General features: G+C 45.8%; 1 protein-coding gene across 2 annotated transcripts in view; it reads left to right on the forward strand.

Annotated features, from left to right (window-relative positions):
* LIN9 (lin-9 DREAM MuvB core complex component) overlaps nt 1-22738 on the forward strand; it is a 328489-nt gene that overhangs the window by 21634 nt on the left and 284117 nt on the right. For both annotated transcript variants that reach the window (XM_069236171.1, XM_069236170.1), the window contains exon 4: nt 9859-9963. In XM_069236171.1, coding sequence (XP_069092272.1) covers nt 9859-9963 — 105 coding nt within the window. The remainder of the gene's footprint in view (nt 1-9858; nt 9964-22738) is intronic.

Here is a 22738-nt window from a genome sequence, read left to right on the forward strand (position 1 = left end):
AGGACTCCCCGGCGACTACGAGACCGTGAGTAGCCAGAGTTGCCCCCCCGAGCCCCTACAGCGACGCCAGCAGAGGGAATCCCGAGGCTCCCCCTAACCGTGACTGCCTGACTCCCAGATCCCGACGACTGGAAAAGACTCTGAACCCGCAGCCCTCAGGATCTGAAAGATCGGAACTCCAGTGCAGGAGTGACCCCCAGGAGGCCCTCTCCCTTGCCCAGGTGGTGGCTACCCCGAGGAGCCCCCCCCCCCTTGCCTGCCTGCATCGCTGAAGAGACCCCTTGGTCTCCCATTGATTTACTTTGAAAACCCGACGCGTGTTTGCACACTGCACACGGCCGCCCCCGTGCTGCTGAGGGTGTACTTTCTGTGCTAACTTGTGTCCCCCCCCCCGGTGCCCTACAAAACCCCCCTGGTCTGCCCTCCGAAGACGCGGGTACTTATCTGCTGGCAGACTGGAACCGGGGCACCCCCTTCTCCATTGAAGCCTATGCGTTTTGGGCACCACTTTGAACTCTGCACCTGACCGGCCCTGAGCTGCTGGTGTGGTAACTTTGGGGTTGCTCTGAACCCCCAACAGTGGGCTACCTTGGACCCAAACTTGAACCCCGTAGGTGGTTTACTTACCTGCAAGAACTAACAAACTCTTACTCCCCCTAGGAACTGTAAAAATTGCACTGTCTAGTTTTAAAATAGGTATATGTGATTTATGTGAAGACTGTATATGCTATTTTGATTATTCAAAGTTCCTAAAGTACCTACCTGCAATACCTTTCATTTAAAGTATTACATGTAAAATTTGAACCTGTGGTTCTTACAATAAACTAAGAAAATATTTTTTTTTATTCAAAAACCTATTGGCCTGGAATTGTCTTTGAGTGTGTGTTCCTCATTTATTGCTTGTGTATGTACAACAAATGCTTAACACTACTCCTTTGATAAGCCTACCGCTCAACCACACTACCACAAAATAGAGCATTAGTATTCTCTCTTTTTGCCACTATCTTACCTCTAAGGGGAACCCTTGGACTCTGTGCATACTATTCCTTACTTTGAAATAGTGCATACAGAGCCAACTTCCTACACTTGTACATCTGTGACTGACAATCTGCAATACCTTTACACTATTGGTAAGCTTCATTCAGTTGTGGAAGTAATGCTGCTGTCGCCAGTAGAATGCTTATGAGTTTCAGACTGTTTTGTCCATTGTTAAGCGCTCCTCTGTTCTTTCAATTCTGCTTCATTTCCTAAGCAAAATATGAGCAAATGTTCACCACATTGATAACTGCAGTGGCTGTTAAGAATTGAGACACAATTTGTCTATTGAAAATTAAAATTGAAAACTGATATAGATGCATATTTCACAGTTCCTCCTTGATAGGACCCAAAATTTGTAGTTGCAGATCTTATAAAAATGTATGTGGTTTTGTTTTTGGAGTGAGACGTTAACACACGTGTGTGTGTGTGTGTATTCATGTTTGTATGCCTATGGTTAATGATTCTTCAAAGATGGTGAATTGACACCGCTGTTCCAAACTACAAATTAAATTTTGAGCTTTGTCACATTGAATCTGTGTCCCGGTAGAAATTAAAACCCTCAAGTTAATCACCTACATCCTCCATAACCCCTTGAGTTCTCTGTTTAATTACATGTAAGTTCTTACACATGTACTGAGTACACCCTTATGACTTCAATCCTAATGACCATTCATCTTGATAAATGTTATATGTATGTCTGTCTTGGGAAACAGATCACAAACGTGACAAGAAGTACCACTCCAGTCTTTCTTTTATTATATTGTTTATTCGTTTTCAGTGTAACATCAGGTTTTGGCTCTTTTAGTCATGTACAGCTCGCTTAAAGTATGGATTACAGTCACAAAATGTCCATTTACAATGAAACCATTGATAATAATTAGCAATTTATAACATTTACATTGTCACATATCATTTCTCATTGGTAGTCTAGCGAACTAAGATGTAATACATTTCAGTGACCCTGTCATTCATGCTTATGGTCCTATGATTGGTGTTTGTGGGTGTAGGAAACTGTCCCTTTTTGACGTGGCCACCCCCACTTTTTGCCTGGTATTTGGTGCAGTTTTGACTGAAGTGCACTGGGTCCTGCTAACCAGGTCCCCAGTGCCAGATCTCTTTCCCTAAAACTGTGCAATTGTTCCCCAAATGGCAATACCTTTAGCACCCCTGTAAGTTCCTAGTAAATGGTACCCCTAGTACTTAGGGCAAGGAGTAGTGAAGAGGGTCCCTAAGGGGTGCAGAATGTATTGTGCCACCCTAAGGGATCCCTCAGCACATTCATGCACTCATGCAAACTGCCATTACAGGCTGCATGACATGGTGCAGAGAAAAGTGAAAATCCGGCATGGCACAACTCCAGTGTGCCATATCTACAGACACTGCATGCGGTATAGGTAAGTCACCCCTACAGCAGGCCTAAAAGCCCTAAGGCAGGGTGCGCTATACTACATGTGTGGGCATATTTGCATGAGCAGATGTGCCCCTGTTATGTCTCTGTGATGTATAAGTCCATTCTTAGATATTGCAAGTGAACAGGGAAGCCATTCTAAGTACATGTGCTGGACACTGCTGAATACGAGTTACCCAACTACACAATGATTATACACTGAAACCCAAGATGTTTGGTATCAAGCATCTTGTAATAATAAGCCCACACTGATTCCATTGTTGGATTTACTATTACATGCACCCCGAGAGCACCTTAGATGTCCCCCTGAAAACCTACCAACTACTAATGTACTGGCTCACTGGTCCTGACCAGCCTGCCACCACAGTTGAGTTAGAGACCCCCTTGGAGGTGGGAGCCCACGCTCTCTGCAGTCAGAATAACTGAATAACAGAAATGCTGTGGGCATTGGTGTTAGCATCTTCTCCAGGCAGGATGGCTAGTTACCAGCATCAGCGACCCTGGCTTTCCCAGTCAGTGGAGATGCCAAACCCCTACCCCAGGTCCATTTGGCACCAGGGCAAAAACCATAGAGGGTCCCTGATAGGATGGCATAGCTCATCCAGGGAAATATACTTGAAGTTACAAGATACAGAAACAGAGCTACTCATTAATACATATAATAAAGATTTCAATAACCCCATCAATAAGATACATACATTAGACAGTGATATAATTTATGTCTCATTTCTATAATATTTTAGCCACATCTATTCATGGAACCGGACTTAATCATATTAATATCCTTTTCATCAATTGAACCAAACTGAATACATAAATTTCAAAATTATTTAATACTAGAAATATAAATAAGATAATACATACAACAAAGCCAATACAACAAGACAAAAGTTCTTATGTCAAAAAGAATTAAAAAACAAAACAACATAACAACACCCAACATCACAATCTTATAATAAATTCTTTTTACATAAAAGTTGGTGAATCATGTGCTATTCAACAAATCTCATATCATACAACAACATCATATATTGATCAAACTGTTGATACAATGTTGTACATAGGGCTGTAGGAACCAGAGCCTATGCGCGTTTCGGTGCTCTTTTTTTTTTTTTTTTCTTTCTTAGGGGGCCACCTTCATCAGGGCGGTTCCACATTCAAAACTATATAAGGAGAGCCCTGTTCCACCATGGGATACACACATAAAGTCTCACGCCAACCTTTTTGATGTCATCATGTCTTGATCACTAATATCTGATACACATAAGAACAAAGAATGTATCCTTGAGATTAGAGGGTCAATCTATACCGTACAATATAAAGATAAGACACCCCTAAGTGAGAAAGTATTAAACTCTATTGACCTAAACATGCAGGTACCAGGACATGTGGGAAAATCAGCCTAAGGTGGGCTACTGAATGTGAGCAAGAAGCCTGGAGTTCCACCATCTTGGTTTTTGGTGGAATTAGTTTTACTGGGTCAGGATTATGCCCACTTCCTACAGGAAATCGTCCTATAAAGGGTGTCAGGTAAACAGCCCATTGGCTGCTACATGTCAGTCCCCTTAACACCTCTAAATTGAGTATTGATAATGTGCTCCTGATGCCATGAACTCAGATTTGATAGATCCAGAAGAAAAAGAGATGTGAGAAAGTGAGAACAGAACTTTCGGTGCCAAATCCTGTATGCCTGCCTGCACCAGTCTCGACAATCGTAACACAGTGACTTGTTCTGCAGCTGAGCATCTGCCAAGAACGCCAGTAGTCTGCCAGCTGTTCGCAAATTGCCAGCAATCTTACTTGGAGTAAAGAAGTTACTCCCCTGCAGTCCACATGCACTAAAGAACAGGTTCAGGTCCATTGTCTTGCAGCTCCCCAGGTAGCCCAACACCGCAGCCACCCTGAAAAGAGGTACCTGTGCCCCAGAAGGTCAGACCTTTTGACCCACCAAGTGTGAAGACACCAGGACCAACCGGAGCTGCACAGCACCAATACCTGGGGTACCAGACATCTTGCACCAAACCAAGCCCTTATAGTTCCAATCTGGACTCACACTGCACCGTAACAGAGCAGCCGTCAAGGGACAGCAGCACCAGAGAGACCCACTTCCAGAGTGGCCCAGCTGTCCTGCTTTTGCACCCTCAACCTGCGAGACCAACCACTGCACAGGCCTTTGATGCTCTCAGCTGGCCTATCTACTCTGCACCCAAGCGCTCCAGCCTGGGTATCCAAGAATCTAATATGGTTTCTTGCTTTCTTGGCAGTAAGGGCCCACAACCAAAGTTGAGATGTTGATTGCTTGGTATCTGTCCAGCACCTTAATCCACTGAAGTGCTGCTAGGGGATGCTGTTTTCCCTAAGTCAAGTGGATCTTTCACTCCTTAGTAATGATTTGCTACTGAACTAAAGATGGTTAGATGGAGGATTAGAACATAAAAGGAGAAGGAACTGAGCTAGCACAGTGCCCTTACAATAACTGCTGCGAACATGAAGAAGTCAGTGTGAAGCATTACAGGGATATGTGAGGAATGAGCAAAAGACTTTCTGGATGTAGAATTTATTTGTGTAGGACCAAATGGAAAATGTTTCTTTTAATAAAACAGCCAATTAGAATAATTTCTTATTGACCTCAAGCTTTCACCCTAAATCTTTGAAGAAGCTCTGAAGAAATCCAAAAGCATAAATGGGGAATATTTATTAGAACCAAATAGTCTACTAGTATTCCATACAAAATGTGTTGTTATATTTAGAAGGAAAAACAACATGACTATTTTAAAGTATTAATCTGTTCATAATTGACAGATTAATAAAATATGCATAAGGAAACAAAATTGAAAACAAAGTTTTAAAATGTTCTGTATGTATGAAGAAATTTGAAATTGGAAGCTAAAAATTTAATTAGTAACATTGATTTGTGGGTGCAGCACAAGTACAGCAAACAGACCCTAGTATGGACTATTAGTGGCCACGACTGAAGCAGCAATGGTATGCGGTGACAAATAAAGAGCATGTCCTAGGAGCAAAGAAAGACAAAATTATATGCTGGAGTCTTAGCCTATTGTTTCATATTTTAGAAATAAAACTAGAATCTTATAGAGACATCTAACCTCAGATTCCTTACCTTAGAATATCCCCAGACATCAGATTGGATCTGGAAGTTTTTCAAGCACTACCCCTGCGTGCGGGTAGGTACTGTTTGCCTCTGCATCGGCGGTGCCCACGCTGGAAGTGACACACGCAGTACCTATATAGGCTCCACCTCAACTTGCTAACGTCAGTTCTTTCTTTTGCACACCAGATAGAGCTGTTTGTCATCTTTATTTCTAGATTTTTATCTCCTGCTGTGAGGATGTCACCAAGCAAACTGTCTGGTTTGAAATTATGTGGGGCCTGTCATAGGCAAATGTCTGTGATAGGCCCTCACTTAGTATGTTTGTTGTTCACTGCAGTGCTTCCACCCCATACCACAAACCCTGAAAGGGCCGTTTTCCTGCACCACCTGCAAGTTCTCATGAACTCTTGCATGTACTGCTTACTACTCCTGCACCAATGGCACCCTACACCCACTCCCCTCACAACTCTCTCTTGCATGCTTCTCAATACATGCTTGTCCACCAAACAATTAATTGAGAACTGGGACCTGCTCCATGACCACGTTCCTGACTTGCAGTTCCTCACAGCGACTTGACTGAATTCTGCATTGCCCTGACATTGCCACAGCCGTCCCTCTCCACTATAAGATCGCAAGGCAGGACAGACAGCATAAGCCTGGCGATGAAATTGCCATTGGCATTTGTGTTAACAATCGCTACACTACCACCTTGTAAACAAACCCAAGCAACATGGAACACTTGTCTTTCAAATTCTGTATCACAGCAAACTTCACCTTGAGCAGTACCCTCATCTGCAGACCATCAGGACCAAGCACCAACTTTGCAAACAGTCGTACACTTAATCGTGCCCCTCATCCTCAGCTTCATCCTCCTCGGAGACCTGAACTACCACCTGAAAGGTCACATCGACCCAAACATGTCCGTAGTATTGTGAATACTGTACTAGGGAATGAAGTGAATAAAGTACTAGGGAACCTCTGCCTTATTGAGCAAGCAGAGGAATACGCACAACACAGGACACCCCATGGACCTGTTTTTCACCACCTTCGACAACTGTAATTAATAAGCCCACATCGATCATGTGGACTGACCTTGCCCTCCTCAAACTTACCATTCCAGTCCTGCACCATTACATAACAATCACCACCCGGCCTGCCCATCGAAACTGGAACCACGACCCAGAAGAAGTCTTGACGTCTGAACTCATGAAACACTGACCTAAAAACAGCCTACCCAACATCAGAACCATCTTCAACAACTAGATCACTGTCTGTTCTGAGACCCTGGCTCTCTTCTAGCCCAACAAAGTCACAAGATCCTGACCACACCCCAGTTGTTACAGAGGAACTTTGGATGTCAAAGCTCGACTTCAGGTAACTGGATCGCAAATGGAGAATGAGCGACAACAACACTGACAGGGTCACCTTAAAATTCACCCTTGGACCAGCAGCATAGAGATCTTTACCACTGTGAAATATTCCACGTCCCTGAGGGCCACCTTCAATAGCACCACTCCATCAAAAGACCTCAGAAAACAAACTCACAATTTTTCTGCAACAAGATATTCACTACGCACAACAACTTCAACTCCCGACCGGGCCTGACTGACTTGCAAGGGACGTTCTCCTGCACCATCTGCAAGTTCTTATGCACTTTCTCACACCCACTGCTTACCACTCCTGCACCAACGACACCCTACACCCGTCCTCCTCACCTTGCTGCATGACTCCCCATTGTGCCCTAGGCAACCACCATGACCCCATGGCCTACCATCTCCGCGGACGAGGCAGCCTCCACCATGCAGTTCGTCCACTTCTGGTACCCATCGGACCACTGCCCCCACCACGCCTTTGTCACAGGACTGTAGGAAACCTGGCCTTTTGCAGGTTGTCCCTCCACTCTTTGCCCCATTTGAACTACTAGATGCTGATTTTTGACTGACTGTGTACTGGGTCCCTGCTAACTAGTCCCTAGTGCCCGTGTTCTTTCCCCTAAAAGTGTTAAATGTCTAATTGTACCCAGTTGGCAAAGGACTGTAGCACCCCTGTAAGCCCCTAAGGCATGGTTACTAAAGAGGGTACCTAAGGACTGCAGCATGTATTATGCCACCCTAAGGGACCTACTCTCAAACACACGCAGACTGCCAATGCAGAATGTATGAAATGGTGCAAAACATTTTTAAACCGCAACATTGCACACATCCTGTGTGCAGTGCCCATACCACTGCATATAACACATGTTAAGTTACCCCTACAGCAGGCATCAAGAGCCCTAAGGCAGGGTGCATTGGATTACATGTAAGGGCATATCTGCATGAGCAGCTATATCCCTGTGATGTATAATTCCATTACTAGCTATAGCACGTGTGCTGGACACTTTTCACCTCAAATTACCTAGCTACATGATGGCTACATGGAAATTACTGGTGTTTTGGTATCAAATGTCTTGTCTTAATAAATCCATACAGATGCCGGTATCGGATTTATCATGACATGCACGCAGAGGGCACCTCAGAGGTGCCCGCTGAAAACTTACTAGTCCCTTAGAGTGCTGGCTGACTGGTTCCAACCATCCTCCCACCACAGATGAGATTCTGACTCCCTGCAGGTGAGAGCTGACATTCTCAGAGGTTAGAAACAGTGCCTGCTCTTGAAGAAGGTGACCAAACCGCCTTCAGCATGATGGCTAGTGTATTTAGCACATCAAGGGCATAGGCGCCACAGCCTCTGCCACACTTGACATGTGAGCACAGCTTCCCTCGAGACCTGGGGAGCGCCACCCACGCGCTGAGGCCCATTTGACACCAGAGCAGGCCAGAAATTACTCAGTAGGCTTGTTCCACCTTTGGGCTAGTCACACTCCTGAGGTGGGCTAGCCGGAGTAGACAATCAAGGAAGGGCTCCGCCATATTGTTTTTGGTGGAACTAGGAACTCTGGGTCAGGATTATAGCCTCTTCCCACAGGAAGTGAAAATCTAGGGTGTATAGTCACCCCAGGGGTAAGTAGCCCATTGGCTACTATCCTCCGCTCCTGTAAATGCCCTTAAATTGAGCATTTAGGGGTCCCCCCTCACCAGGAAGCCAGCTTGTTCTAACTGGGGGTAAAAAATCAGGAAAAAAAGAGGCAAGAACTTTGGACCAGCACCGAAAGTGGTGCCTAACTCTGCCTGGCTGCTGCTCTCCCGCCAATTGCAAGAAAGGACTCATCCTGCGCAGGCCAGCCTCCACAAACCCTTGGAGGTCTGTCAAGTATTTTGCCAACAAAACAGCATCTCCCTAGAGGTGGAGGCGCCATCTCCCTTCATCTGCAGGCACCGACTGCATCTGCCTGGTTCCCCATTTTGCTGACCAATGGGTCCACTGTGGGGGCAACTTGCCAGTTTGATGTCGAGAGTCCAGGAGGTCAGCCCTGTTGCTTCACCAAGTCCCAAGGCGCTGAGCCTTACCCGAGCCTCCCTGCACCAATAGCTGTGGTACTAGAGCCCTTGGAAGCACCAAGGCTTGTTGTGTGTCTAGCCCAGACACCGCCAACGACGACCTGCCAGCATATGATTCTGCCTGCAGAATTTTTTATGTTTTCTGCTGATCCCACCATACAGGATGTTCACTTAGTCTAGTTTGCTTGTGTGACTGTCTTGTAGGGGCTAGGAAGAAGCCATTTGCAGTCCAGTTGTGCTCTGGCGTTTTCCCAGACTAGACAAACTCATATTTTTTACATCCTGAACAGGCTGTCAGTGACAATCCCAAGCTGCTTTTTATAAAGATGCTCATGGAGGCACAGAATAATAAGGCAGAAGTAAAATATTTTCAACACAGCAATAGTATATAAAAGGAAGAACGTGTGTTGGAAATGAAGAGCTGTAGCTAAATAGAAGAGGGACTGTAGGCAATGTATCGCACAACTGGCTTTGAAAAATAACAGATTGTATGGTTTGAAAATTGAATAAGAAACTTGCAAACGTTGTTTTGCAAGTGAACGTCTTTATGAAGAGTCAGGTTAGGATACTCTTAGAGAAAGGAAACTTTAACAAAAGTGTGATTGGTGAATTAAAATGACTACATTCAAATATCTTTAATTTTGACGTTTTAGATCAGGTGACTGCTAGGATTTAAATTGAAAAATTATGAATCTCGCTATGAAAAATTAAACATTCTCATGTATTAAAGACACTCATGAGATAACAAGACTAATCAAATCAATTTGTCTGGATATGCAACACTAATATGAATATGTAGAGTAACTTAAGAATTGCTGCTGTGTGCTATAAAAGTATTTTCAATATTTGTCATATATCTGCAGCCATTCCGGACTTCGAAACGGAGCCGGCTTTTTTGTGAAGAAGAAGAAAGGCAGATGAACACCAGATCACCAAAAAGGAATCTGAAGTCAGTGGTGATGCCCCAGGTATGTGCTGTGGAGTCCAGTTGTGCTCTGGCATTTTCCCCAAACTAGACAAACTAGGCTTTTTCACATTGTTGTATAAATCATGTAATGGAAACTGCAAGAAAGACATTATTAGTAAAAACTGAGGAAAAGCAGTAATGTTCATAAGTTGTTAGGTATACTTGACCCAGTCTTGCTAATAGGAGATTTCCAATTAGATGGATTTGATTGCCAGAGGCATCAAAGTTTTAAATGGTTTATATACGTCCTTGTTCAGAATACATTTTAAACTTTTAAATTTATGGATCAGAGAGGGAATATATTACGTTTCTTATATTGGTAAAAGTTTGCACATTGTTTCTCAAATTAGATGCCGAAAATGAGTAACAGTTCTACATTAGAATAAATTATGAATTAATTTACAGTTATATTCCATTTTCAACAGATGGGGAAATAATTAACTTCTGTTTAGAATGACCAGAGCTTACTGTGTTGTTGGCATACTATGTGCTAAACAATCCCCAAGCTGTTTAGCCATGTCTGAAAGAGGAAAAATAAAACTTCCTTGTATCACATTTGAAGTGTATGCATCATCCTCATTATCCCATATTTATTTAATCATTATATTTTCATTCCAAAACTAAGCTGAACATGACCCATGTGTAAGGAGGTGCTAGATAAAATGTGAGCTCTGCAGATGCTCCCTAGATCCAGCTTCGCAAAATTGCATACATTGCCAACTTTTTCTTATGTTCTGTCAAACAACTTGTATGCATGCTGGCATTGAATGCCTGTGAATGGGTCAGTAAATCAGACTGGATCCAGCACTCTAGCATCCAAGTGTCAAACAAATGTGATCCACTCACATATTGTAGTCTTACCCGAAATACCCTCCATAATCTTTATTTGCATGTAAGAAGTTCTTTGCTTCCTCTAGATTTGAGAACCAATATGTTTTCCTCCCTCTCCTGAACTTTTACACTACTTGATAACGAGAGGTGCTGTCTTCACATTATGATGAGACGGTTCATCTCTGGGAAAACCTTCACTCTTGTACTGCTATCCTCGAGTTACCACCTTTTCACAGCTCATTAGGTCACCAGTTCTCTTTGTCTTGAGTCTCCCAGTTCAGCTAGCACTGTTCCAACACCTGCATGCTGCTGGAGTTATTGGAAGGTAATCTGATAACTTTGAATACAGACATAAGTTCCTAGTATATTGTACAAGGTGTACCCAGGGCCTGAAAGTCAAATGCCACTAGTTGACTGCAGCACCTTTTGTGCCTTCAACTACACTAGAAATGCAAACGTGGCTTCTGTAGTACCCACTGTAGCAGTATAACTACCACAATTCTACATGTGAAAAGAACACCCCTTTGACAAGTCAAAACCTCTCTTAAATATTAATGTCACTGCTATGTAGGCTGGCAGAACCCCTTTCAGAGTGCCACACATGAAGGGTTCTAACTGTGGTGGTTGTCATTTTACTCTTGATACCCCTGGGCCCGACTTAATGGATCCTGAGCAGCTGGGCCACGCTCTCCTCTGCACTTGACTGCAAGTGGTAGCTATGGTCAAGTAGTCCAATGCTCCCTCAAGGGGTGTAGGGGGTGGGTGAGGTGGAGGTGAAAGTATAGATACACTTTAGAGAACAAGGCTTATAACTCAGTTAATAAATCAAAGTTCAGTCAAACACTTATTTTCATATTAAAAAGAAGCATATTATTTCACTCTACACATTCAAAGAAGTGTTGCGACACTCATATACAATAGCACAATCCCCTTGAGATTGGGGCTCTAGTGTTTCATTGGCAAATTCCTGTGTCCCACTTGTTTCTCATTCTGTGGTCGGTGTTATTCACCATTCACTGGTGTCCACATCCAGGGAATGCTCACTATAATAGGCCTTCCTCAAGCATCCACTCTGACTCTTAGAAAGTAGTTACAAGTGTCTTTGATGTTGCAGCACCTATAGCAGTGAGTCCCACAGGACTCAGTAGGCCTGTAACAAAGTCTTACCCACTCCGGTACCAAGGAAGCATTCGGTGTCTTAGCAGGTGCACTCGCAATGCTCTAGTCCTGCTGGGTCAAGTAGGGCTGCACGTGGGGCGTGCAGCAGCATCCGGCAGGCGCAGGCTCTCTCTGAGCATGCTAAGGTCGGGTCCAGCAGTGATCGGGGGTGCTCCTGGGTTTCAGTCTGCAAGGTAAGTTTAGCATTCCCCAACATGGGAGGGGGATTGATCCTGGTGCTCCCGATCTAGTCCCAGCGTGGTAGGTTTGCACATTTGGCGTCCTCCTCAGTCCACAAGACAGGTCAGGGGAAGTCCTTGACGCTTGTTTCAACCCACAGGTCTTGGCCTCTCAGTTCTCCACATAGCGGCCTGAACATCGCAGGTCTTGCTGAGTTACCTGATAACAAGGTGCCAGTCTCCTCTGTATGGCAGTCTATACCACGACAAGCCCTCTTGGCATACGGGGTTACTGCAACAATGTGGTACGGGTTTCACTCTCATGGCACAGAATACAGTTCCAGGCTATCTTCATGGTGGCCCTCTCCTGACATGCGGACGGGGATTCTGCACATGGGCAACAACCCATTTGATGCAGTCGGACGCTCCTCATATCTGGAGTTCTCTCGACAGGGCCCCCCACTGGACCTTACTCCTTCTAACACTCTCCAGCTCCTCATATGCACACATGTCTTGGCAAGCAGTCAGGTGCTGGTGCTGCTGATGGATCCAGGGCAGGTGGACTTGGTTTTTCTGGGTGATCTCCCCTCACCCAGAAGGGAAACTAGCAGGCCTTGGACTCCAGCACTGGTCACAGGCAGAAGACTTGCAGAGCGTCCCCTCCTTGCACAGCCCGTCTTAGCAAATGTTTGGGGTCTCCGTCTCCCCCTCTTATAGTTCTGTTTCCAGACCTCAAATGTGATTTAGGACCTCGGTCTTTGAAGTGTTATGTTAGGGTTCTGCTGCTTTTGTAGTGCACGTTTTTCTTCTCCCTCTTCCTCTTGAGACTGTCTGTCATAGCAGGAAAGACTCCGAAGCCGATAGTTCCACAGCACAGACCATGGGAATGACTAGATTTCACACCTGGATATCAGCCACAGTGATATGTGCATCAAAAGGTAATGTCCGGGTCCCCTCCCTTCTCTTTATGATTACCTCAGTGTTATCATCTCCTCCCTGGGATGTGTCAGGGCCCCTTCCTTGTGATTTCTCACTAAATCACACAGAGTACCCTTTGAAGTGTACAGGGAGAGTGTCTCGCTTTCGCTCACTCTCTCTCTTCCCGCTCCAAAGTATGTCCCACCCAGCTCACAGGAATGCAGCAATGCACAAATCTCTGTGGGGGAATTTCTCTGACTCCTCATGTCTTCACTAGTCAGACCTTGACTTCCTTTTAGAAGTGGGGTCTCTAGTTGGCAGTCGGTTTGCACCCTGTCCAAGTAGGGACCCTCCCTGTAGTCAGGATAAGGGAGATACCTGCTCAGAAAACCCCTGCTCACCCCCTTGGTAGCTTGGCATCAGCAGTCAGGCTTATCTCAGAAGCAATGTGTAAAGCATTTGCACATAACACACAGTAATACATGAAAACACTACATAAGGACACCACACCAGTTTTAGAAAAATAGCCAATATTTATCTGTGTATAACCAGACCAAAACGATAAAAATCTAACATACAGTGCTATAGAAATGAATTTTGTAAGATTTATCTTAAAAATACAGTTCCTTGATGTCGATAGCTCCACCTGGGGCTATCACGGCTTCGTGATCAACAAAACTAACAGTTCAGACTGGCCGCGGCATTGCAGACCAGCTATCGTGTCAAAAAGACCCGCAAACAGTTCCTTGGATTTGCAGGGCGTTGTGAACCTCGCGGTGAGCTCCGGAGAGCGGCGTTGCTGTGTCGGTGCGGGAGTCATCAGGCACTTGAAGTCACACGGGTGCAGATCGAACTCTGGGCTGATGAAGTCAGGAGGGCTGTTGTGGATGGCGTAGAGTCTTCGGTGCTAAGCAGGAGAATGCGACATGCGGTGCCCACTGGTGACGGTGCAGGCAGCGGCTCAGTGACGGTGTCCAGTGGCGTCGGTGAGACCAGGGCTGCGGTGTGAAGTGGGGTGGTGCGACGTGCGGTGTCACCAGGTCACGGTGCAGGAAGCGGTGCCGTTGCTGAAGCGCTGTCGTCGGTAGGTCCAAGGCAACGGTGCGGGACTTGCCACGGTGCAGGCAGGATGCCTGGTGACGACACTGGAGTCGATGATGCTGGCGTCGGTGGACCGGGGTTGCGGTGTGGGACAGGACTGTGCCTCGTGTACCTCACGAGCAGTGTCCACAGGCCGCGGTGCAGGCAGCGGCGTTGGTGTCTGCAGGAGTGGCGGCATCTGGGATGCCCAGGCTGCGGTGTGAGCAGGCAATGTCTGAGTGCGGGGCCCACAGGTCGCGGTGCGAGCAGCGACTTGGTGAAGTCGGCCGATGACTGCGTCAATGAGATAGGCCTAGCACAGTGAAAACCAAATTTGGCAGTATTTCACTGTTAGGACATATAAAACACACTAGTATATATCCTACCTTAAACATACCCTGCCCTGGTGCTACCCAGGGCCTACCTTAGGGGTGCCTGACATGTAGTAAAAGGGAAGGTTTAGCCCTGGCAAGTGGGTGCACTTGCCTAGTCGAATTAGCAGTTTAAAACTGCACACACAGACACTGCAGTGGCAGTTCTGAGCCAGGTTTACGGGGCTACTAATGGGGTGGCACAACCAGTGCTGCAGGCCCACCAGTAGCATTTGATTTACAGGCCCTTGGCACCTCTGGTGCACTTTACCAGGGACTTACGAGTAAATAAAATATGCCAATTATGGGTAAACCAACAGTAGAATTTACACAGAGAGCATATGCACTTTAGCACTGTTTAGCAGTGGTAAAGTGCCCAGAGTCCTAAAGCCAACAAAAACTGTTCATAAAAATTAGGAGGAAGGAGGCAAAAAGATTGGATAACCCTGCAAAAAAGGCCAGGTGCAACAGTTCCTCTTAGTAATGTACCATTACTAGCAATGTATGTACACAGCACGCACACTGTTCAGCACTATTACCTCCATATATTGTGCCACCTCCATTCCCACAAACATTCAGTAAATACATTGTTCGATGGCATCTGTCGCTGTAGATACGCATGTTCTGCAATAGCTCGCCATCTGGTGTTGGGCCGGAGTGTTACAAGTTGTTTTTCTTCGAAGAAGTCTTTCGAGTCACGGGACCGAGTGACTCCTCCTTTTGTCTCCATTGCGCATGGGCGTCGACTCCATCCTCGATTGTTTTTTTTCCGCCATCGGGTTCGGACGTGTTCCTGTCGCTCCGAGTTTCGGAACAGAAAAAATAGTTAATTTCGGAAGATTTTCGTCGGTATTGTTGCGTTCGGGATCGGCATACTTACATTCAACACCGCATCGAAGATCGAAGAGCTCCGGTGCCCTTCGGGGTAGTTTTTCGATCCTCCGTCGGGGCCTGGTCGGCCCGACCGCGTGCTGAAGAACGCCGATGGAACGGACCCCGTTCCGTTTCTGCCCCAAATGCCACAATAAATACCCCTACACAGACCAACACTTGGTCTGCAACCTGTGCCTGTCACCTGAGCACAGCGAAGACACCTGCGAGGCCTGTCGTGCGTTCCGGTCCCGAAAAACACTCCGAGACCGTCGAGCCAGAAGACTTCAAATGGCGTCCGCACCGACAGCCCGACGGGAGTTCGAGGAACAGGAAGAGGAAGGTACCTTCTCGATCCAAGACTCAGACTCCGAAGGATTCGACGATACACAAACCGTGAGTAAGACGTCGAAATCCACACAAAGAAACATTTACAAGGCCCAGGGGACGCCACTGCCACCAGGCCATGGCTCAACCCATAAAATCGGTGACCGACCGTCGGCACCGAAAAAGGCCCAAACAGTGCCGAGATCGTCCGACTCCGGTCGAGACACCGGCACGCAGCCTTCTCGGGACCGAGAAAGTGCTGGAGACAAGCCTCGACACCGAGATGCCGGTGTAGACACGGCTCGACGCCGAGACAGCGGCACCGAAACAGATCGACGCCGAGAGGTTTCGGCCCCGAAAAGGAAAAAAGTCACCTCGGAGCCGAAAAAACACGCAGACAAAGTTTCGACGCCGAAACAAACTGCAAGCGACCCAGCTTCAGGCTCTTATACAGAAGAGCACTCGCTAACCTCCCAAATGCAGAAGCATAGGTTTGAGGAAGAGCTACAAGCAACTGATGCGGACCATACGCAAAAGCGTATCTTCATTCAGCAGGGGACAGGAAAAATAAGCACCCTTCCCCCCATTAGGAGAAAGAGAAGGTTGGAGTTCCTGACGGAACAAGCACCACAACCAAAAGTGGTGAAAAGAGTTACACCACCACCCTCTCCTCCGCCCGTGATTAACGTTTCACCAGCACAAACGCCATCACACTCCCCAGCTCACACCACCATGAGCCAGGGTGACCAAGACCAGGACGCATGGGACCTATACGACGCCCCAGTGTCAGATAACAGCCCAGAGGCATACCCTACAAAACCATCTCCACCAGAAGACAGCACCGCGTACTCTCAGGTGGTGGCTAGAGCAGCACAATTTCACAACGTAAGCCTCCACTCAGAACAGGTCGAGGATGATTTCTTGTTCAACACACTCTCCTCCACCCACAGCTCCTACCAAAGCCTGCCTATGCTCCCTGGTATGCTCCGGCACGCAAAAGACATATTTAAGGACCCGGTCAAAAGTAGGGCAATCACACCAAGGGTGGAAAAAAAGTATAAGCCGCCTCCTACAGACCCGGCTTTCATCACAACACAGCTGCCACCAGACTCTGTTGTTGTAGGAGCAGCTAGGAAAAGGGCCAACTCTCACACATCTGGAGATGCACCACCCCCAGATAAAGAAAGCCGCAAGTTTGATGCAGCTGGTAAAAGAGTCGCAGCACAAGCTGCAAACCAGTGGCGCATCGCGAACTCCCAGGCACTACTTGCGCGCTATGACAGAGCCCACTGGGACGAGATGCAACATCTCATTGAACATCTGCCCAAAGACTTCCAAAATAGGGCAAAACAAGTGGTTGAGGAGGGACAGGCCATCTCCAACAACCAGATCCGCTCCTCCATGGACGCTGCAGATACAGCTGCACGGACAATTAATACATCTGTAACTATCAGAAGGCATGCATGGCTCCGAACGTCTGGATTTAAACCAGAGATTCAACAAGCAGTTCTCAATATGCCTTTTAATGAAAAAGAACTGTTCGGTCCAGAAGTGGACACAGCGATTGAGAAACTCAAAAAAGATACGGACACTGCCAAAGCCATGGGCGCACTCTACTCCCCGCAGAGCAGAGGGAATTACAGCTCATTCCGTAAAACGCCCTTTCGAGGGGGGTTTCGGGGTCAAAGCACACAAGCCAGCACCTCACAAGCAACACCGTCCACTTACCAGGGACAGTATAGAGGAGGTTTTCGGGGACAATATAGAGGAGGGCAATTCCCTAGAAATAGAGGAAGATTCCAAAGCCCCAAAACCCCTACTACTAAACAGTGACTCACATGTCACTCACCCCCTCCACACAACACCAGTGGGGGGACGAATAGGTCATTATTACAGAGCATGGGAGAAAATCACTACAGACACTTGGGTTCTAGCAATTATCCAACATGGTTACTGCATAGAATTTCTACAGTTCCCTCCAAACATACCACCAAAAGCACAAAATTTAACAACACACCATTCCAATCTCCTAGAGATAGAAGTGCAGGCACTATTGCAAAAGAATGCAATCGAATTAGTGCCAAACACACAAATAAACACAGGAGTTTACTCACTGTACTTTCTGATACCAAAGAAGGACAAAACACTGAGACCAATCCTAGACCTCAGAGTAGTGAACACTTTCATCAAATCAGACCACTTCCACATGGTCACACTACAAGAAGTATTGCCATTGCTAAAGCTGCACGACTACATGGCAACTTTAGACCTCAAGGATGCTTATTTCCATATACCAATTCACCCATCGCACAGGAAATACCTAAGGTTTGTATTCAAAGGAATACATTACCAATTCAAGGTACTGCCTTTCGGTTTAACAACCGCACCAAGAGTCTTTACCAAATGTCTAGCGGTAGTCGCTGCACACATCAGAAGGCAGCAAATACATGTGTTCCCATATCTAGACGACTGGCTAATCAAGGCCCATTCGTTAATAGAGTGCTCAAATCACACAAATCATATCATACAAACCCTCTTCAAACTAGGGTTCACCGTCAATTTCACAAAATCCAAAATTCGGCCACGCAAGGTACAACAATACCTGGGAGCCATAATAGACACATCAAAAGGAGTAGCCACTCCAAGTCCACAAAGAATTCAAAATTTCAACACCATCATACAACGCATGTATCCAACACAAAAGATACAAGCAAAGATGGTATTACAACTCCTAGGCATGATGTCATCATGCATAGCCATTGTCCCAAACGCAAGACTGCACATGAGGCCCTTACAACAATGCCTAGCATCACAGTGGTCTCAAGCACAGGGTCACCTTCTAGATCTGGTGTTAATAGACCGCCAAACTTACCTCTCGCTTCTGTGGTGGAACAACATAAATTTAAACAAGGGGCGGCCTTTCCAAGACCCAGTGCCACAATACGTAATAACAACAGATGCTTCCATGACAGGGTGGGGAGCACACCTCGATCAACACAGCATACAAGGACAATGGAACGTACATCAAACAAAACTGCATATCAATCACCTAGAACTTCTTGCAGTTTTTCAAGCACTAAAAGCTTTCCAACCAATAATAGTTCACAAATACATTCTCGTCAAAACAGACAACATGACAACAATGTATTATCTAAACAAGCAGGGAGGGACGCACTCCACGCAGTTAAGCCTGTTAGCACAAAAAATTTGGCATTGGGCAATTCACAACCAAATTCGCCTAATTGCACAGTTTATACCAGGGATACAAAATCAACTCGCAGACAATCTCTCTCGAGATCACCAACAGGTCCACGAATGGGAAATTCACCCCCAAATACTGAACACTTATTTCAAACTCTGGGGAACACCTCAGATAGACTTGTTTGCAACAAGGGAGAACGCAAAATGCCAAAACTTCGCATCCAGATACCCACACAAACAATCCCAAGGCAATGCCCTATGGATGAACTGGTCAGGGATATTTGCTTACGCTTTTCCTCCTCTCCCTCTCCTTCCTTACCTGGTAAACAAACTCAGTCAAAGCAAACTCAAACTCATATTGATAGCACCAACTTGGGCAAGGCAACCCTGGTACACAACGCTGCTAGACCTATCAGTGGTACCCTGCATCAAATTGCCCAACAGGCCACATCTGTTGACACAGCACAACCAAAAGATCAGACACCCAGATCCAGCATCGCTGAATCTAGCAATCTGGCTCCTGAAATCCTAGAATTCGGGCACTTACAACTTACCCAAGAATGTATGGAAGTCATAAAACAAGCAAGAAGGCCATCCACCAGGCACTGCTATGCAAGTAAATGGAAGAGGTTTGTTTGCTACTGCCATATTAATCAAATACAACCATTACACACAACTCCAGAACATGTAGTGGGTTACTTGCTTCACTTACAAAAATCTAACCTAGCTTTCTCTTCCATTAAGATTCACCTTGCAGCAATATCTGCATACCTGCAGACTACCTATTCAACTTCCCTATATAAAATACCAGTCATTAAAGCATTCATGGAGGGCCTTAGGAGAATTATACCACCAAGAACACTACCTGTTCCTTCATGGAACCTAAATGTTGTCCTAACTAGACTTATGGGTCCACCTTTTGAACCCATGCACTCCTGCGACATACAGTTCCTAACCTGGAAGGTGGCATTTCTCATCGCCATTACTTCCCTGAGAAGAGTAAGCGAAATTCAGGCGTTTACTATACAGGAACCTTTTATACAACTACACAAAAATAAAGTCGTCCTAAGGACCAATCCTAAATTTTTGCCAAAGGTTATTTCACCGTTCCATCTAAATCAAACAGTGGAACTTCCGGTGTTCTTTCCACAGCCAGATACCGTAGCTGAAAGGGCACTACATACATTAGATGTCAAAAGAGCATTAATGTATTACATTGACAGAACAAAGAACATCAGAAAGACTAAACAACTCTTTATTGCATTTCAAAAACCTCATGCAGGAAACCCAATTTCAAAACAAGGTATAGCCAGATGGATAGTTAAATGCATCCAAATCTGCTACCTTAAAGCTAAACGACAGCTGCCCATTACACCAAGGGCACACTCAACCAGAAAGAAAGGTGCTACCATGGCCTTTCTAGGAAACATCCCAATGCAAGAAATATGTAAGGCAGCCACATGGTCTACGCCTCACACATTCACCAAGCACTACTGTGTAGACGTGTTATCCGCACAACAAGCCACAGTAGGTCAAGCTGTATTAAGGACATTATTTCAGACTACTTCCACTCCTACAGGCTGATCCACCGCTTTTGGGGAAATAACTGCTTACTAGTCTATTGCAGAACATGCGTATCTACAGCGACAGATGCCATCGAACTGAAAATGTCACTTACCCAGTGTACATCTGTTCGTGGCATCAGTCGCAGTAGATTCGCATGTGCCCACCCGCCTCCCCGGGAGCCTGTAGCAGTTTGGAAGTTACCTTCAATTATTTATATATGTATCATCTCAACCTTAAATAAGTGCATACTTAGTCACTCCATTGCATGGGCACTATTACTACAATTCAACTCCTACCTCACCCTCTGCGGGGAAAAACAATCGAGGATGGAGTCGACGCCCATGCGCAATGGAGACAAAAGGAGGAGTCACTCGGTCCCGTGACTCGAAAGACTTCTTCGAAGAAAAACAACTTGTAACACTCCGGCCCAACACCAGATGGCGAGCTATTGCAGAACATGCGAATCTACTGCGACTGATGCCACGAACAGATGTACACTGGGTAAGTGACATTTTCATTCTGCATTCTGCTCAGTACTGTAGCCTTTATGTATTATGCTGTGGTGTGCTACGTGAACACACACAAACTGCGAGTACACAATCCCCATGGGCGCATTTCACCCTTCATGTAGTGTACTTCTTCCAAGCGCACGCATCCAGCACATGCTTTGATTATGCACGAACTGTATAGTTCCACATCTCTCATATAATGTAATCCTCTCTTGTCTACATACACCCAATGCACACACTCACGTACATGCACTGTAGAACACTGCTCTATCCCTGTACTGTGCCCTTCCCAGGTACACATACATCCAGCACAAAGTCACCACACATACGCTGCACAGCAGTCTACATCTAACTAATTGGGTCCAAGAGTGAGCACACAGCTGCTGAACTTTAAAAAGGTGAGTGAGTCAGTAGGCCTCACTCAAGTGACACAGGTTGAAAAGGACCTGCCCAATCCTATTGTTCATTACATGGTATACTGCCACCACAGCGCTCATGCTGCCTAACACTTGATGAAGGCAGTAGACTTCCACTTCAGTGAGGGTAGCATTTTAGGCACCCATTCTGGTCTAACAAGACCGCTGTCCTTGAGAGAGACCTATGTTGTGGCACAGACCCATGATCTGTGTTTGCCTTTGACAACAAAACATTAACATGCCTTATAGTAACTAGTACCCAAACATTTTTCACTGTGGCAGGTCCAGCTGTCCTATCCTATGCAGAAAACACAAGTACAGAAAAATCAGAATGATTCAAGAGTGGGACTAACTAGAAAAATAACTGAACATCTATGCAATTTAATGGTGAAGTAGGATGTTTAATAAATATTAAAGAAAAGTAAATTTTAGAAGTTGTTTTCGCTCCCAGGTTCCTGACACTAAATTTGCATTTGCTCTTCAACTTCTGCCATCCAGTAATTAGTACTTGAATAGGTATTACATGTTTCCTAGGAGCGAACAGTAGGATGACCTGAATGGAAGGCGTTGATTCTTCTGAATCTGACAGAACATGCATTGTGGGGTGGGAGCATCCTTTTTACCATTACAGCGCCAAATATGAAATCATTCTCGATGGCACGCGAGAATGAAATGAAAACAGTATGGTAAAACATTTCCTGTGTATCCACTGTCTGTTCGCTGGAAACTCCACATTTGTTCTACAGACCCTCTGGGTTTATTGTGGGCACAGTAACTGTCCCAAACTGGATTTTAGTGTTGTATGTGGGAGGCACTAGGATTACCATACCACCCCCCCTTCACACACAGCTCACGTTTAGTGTGGCCGAAGACTTTCACCATCTTGAAAATGTCCACAGTGGGTATGGGTGGACTGGGGAACAGTTATTCAATTGGTTAAGGCATGACCAGGCCTTGTTCCCATAAATGTTGCATCTTCAGGAACTAGCTGTAGAACACTCCTGGCTCTGAGGAGGAACAGAAGAGGGCTAAAGCTTCTGTCTGCAACTTGGGAAGGGCCTGGGAGGACTGGACCTGCTCTCTCTTTTACCTAGGTCAAAGAAAAAGACTCAAAGGCTGACCTTGTTCAAACTACAGTGATGCGACCAGAAACCTTTCTCAGTAGCTGCTCAGCTGACCAGTGGCGAATGGACCTTGACTGACCCTGCTGTTTGGCATCTGCTTGACACCCTGTGAGTCTCTGTGCCTCTTGTGATGTCCTGGTGTGCATCAGAAGTGCACTCCTGTGGTGGATTGGTACTTAAAGGACTAAAGCAAGAAGGTAAACTCTTTGACTAGGACAAATCTAGT

Source organism: Pleurodeles waltl, chromosome 5, assembly GCF_031143425.1.
Source record: "Pleurodeles waltl isolate 20211129_DDA chromosome 5, aPleWal1.hap1.20221129, whole genome shotgun sequence".
NCBI classification, from domain to species: domain Eukaryota; kingdom Metazoa; phylum Chordata; class Amphibia; order Caudata; family Salamandridae; genus Pleurodeles; species Pleurodeles waltl.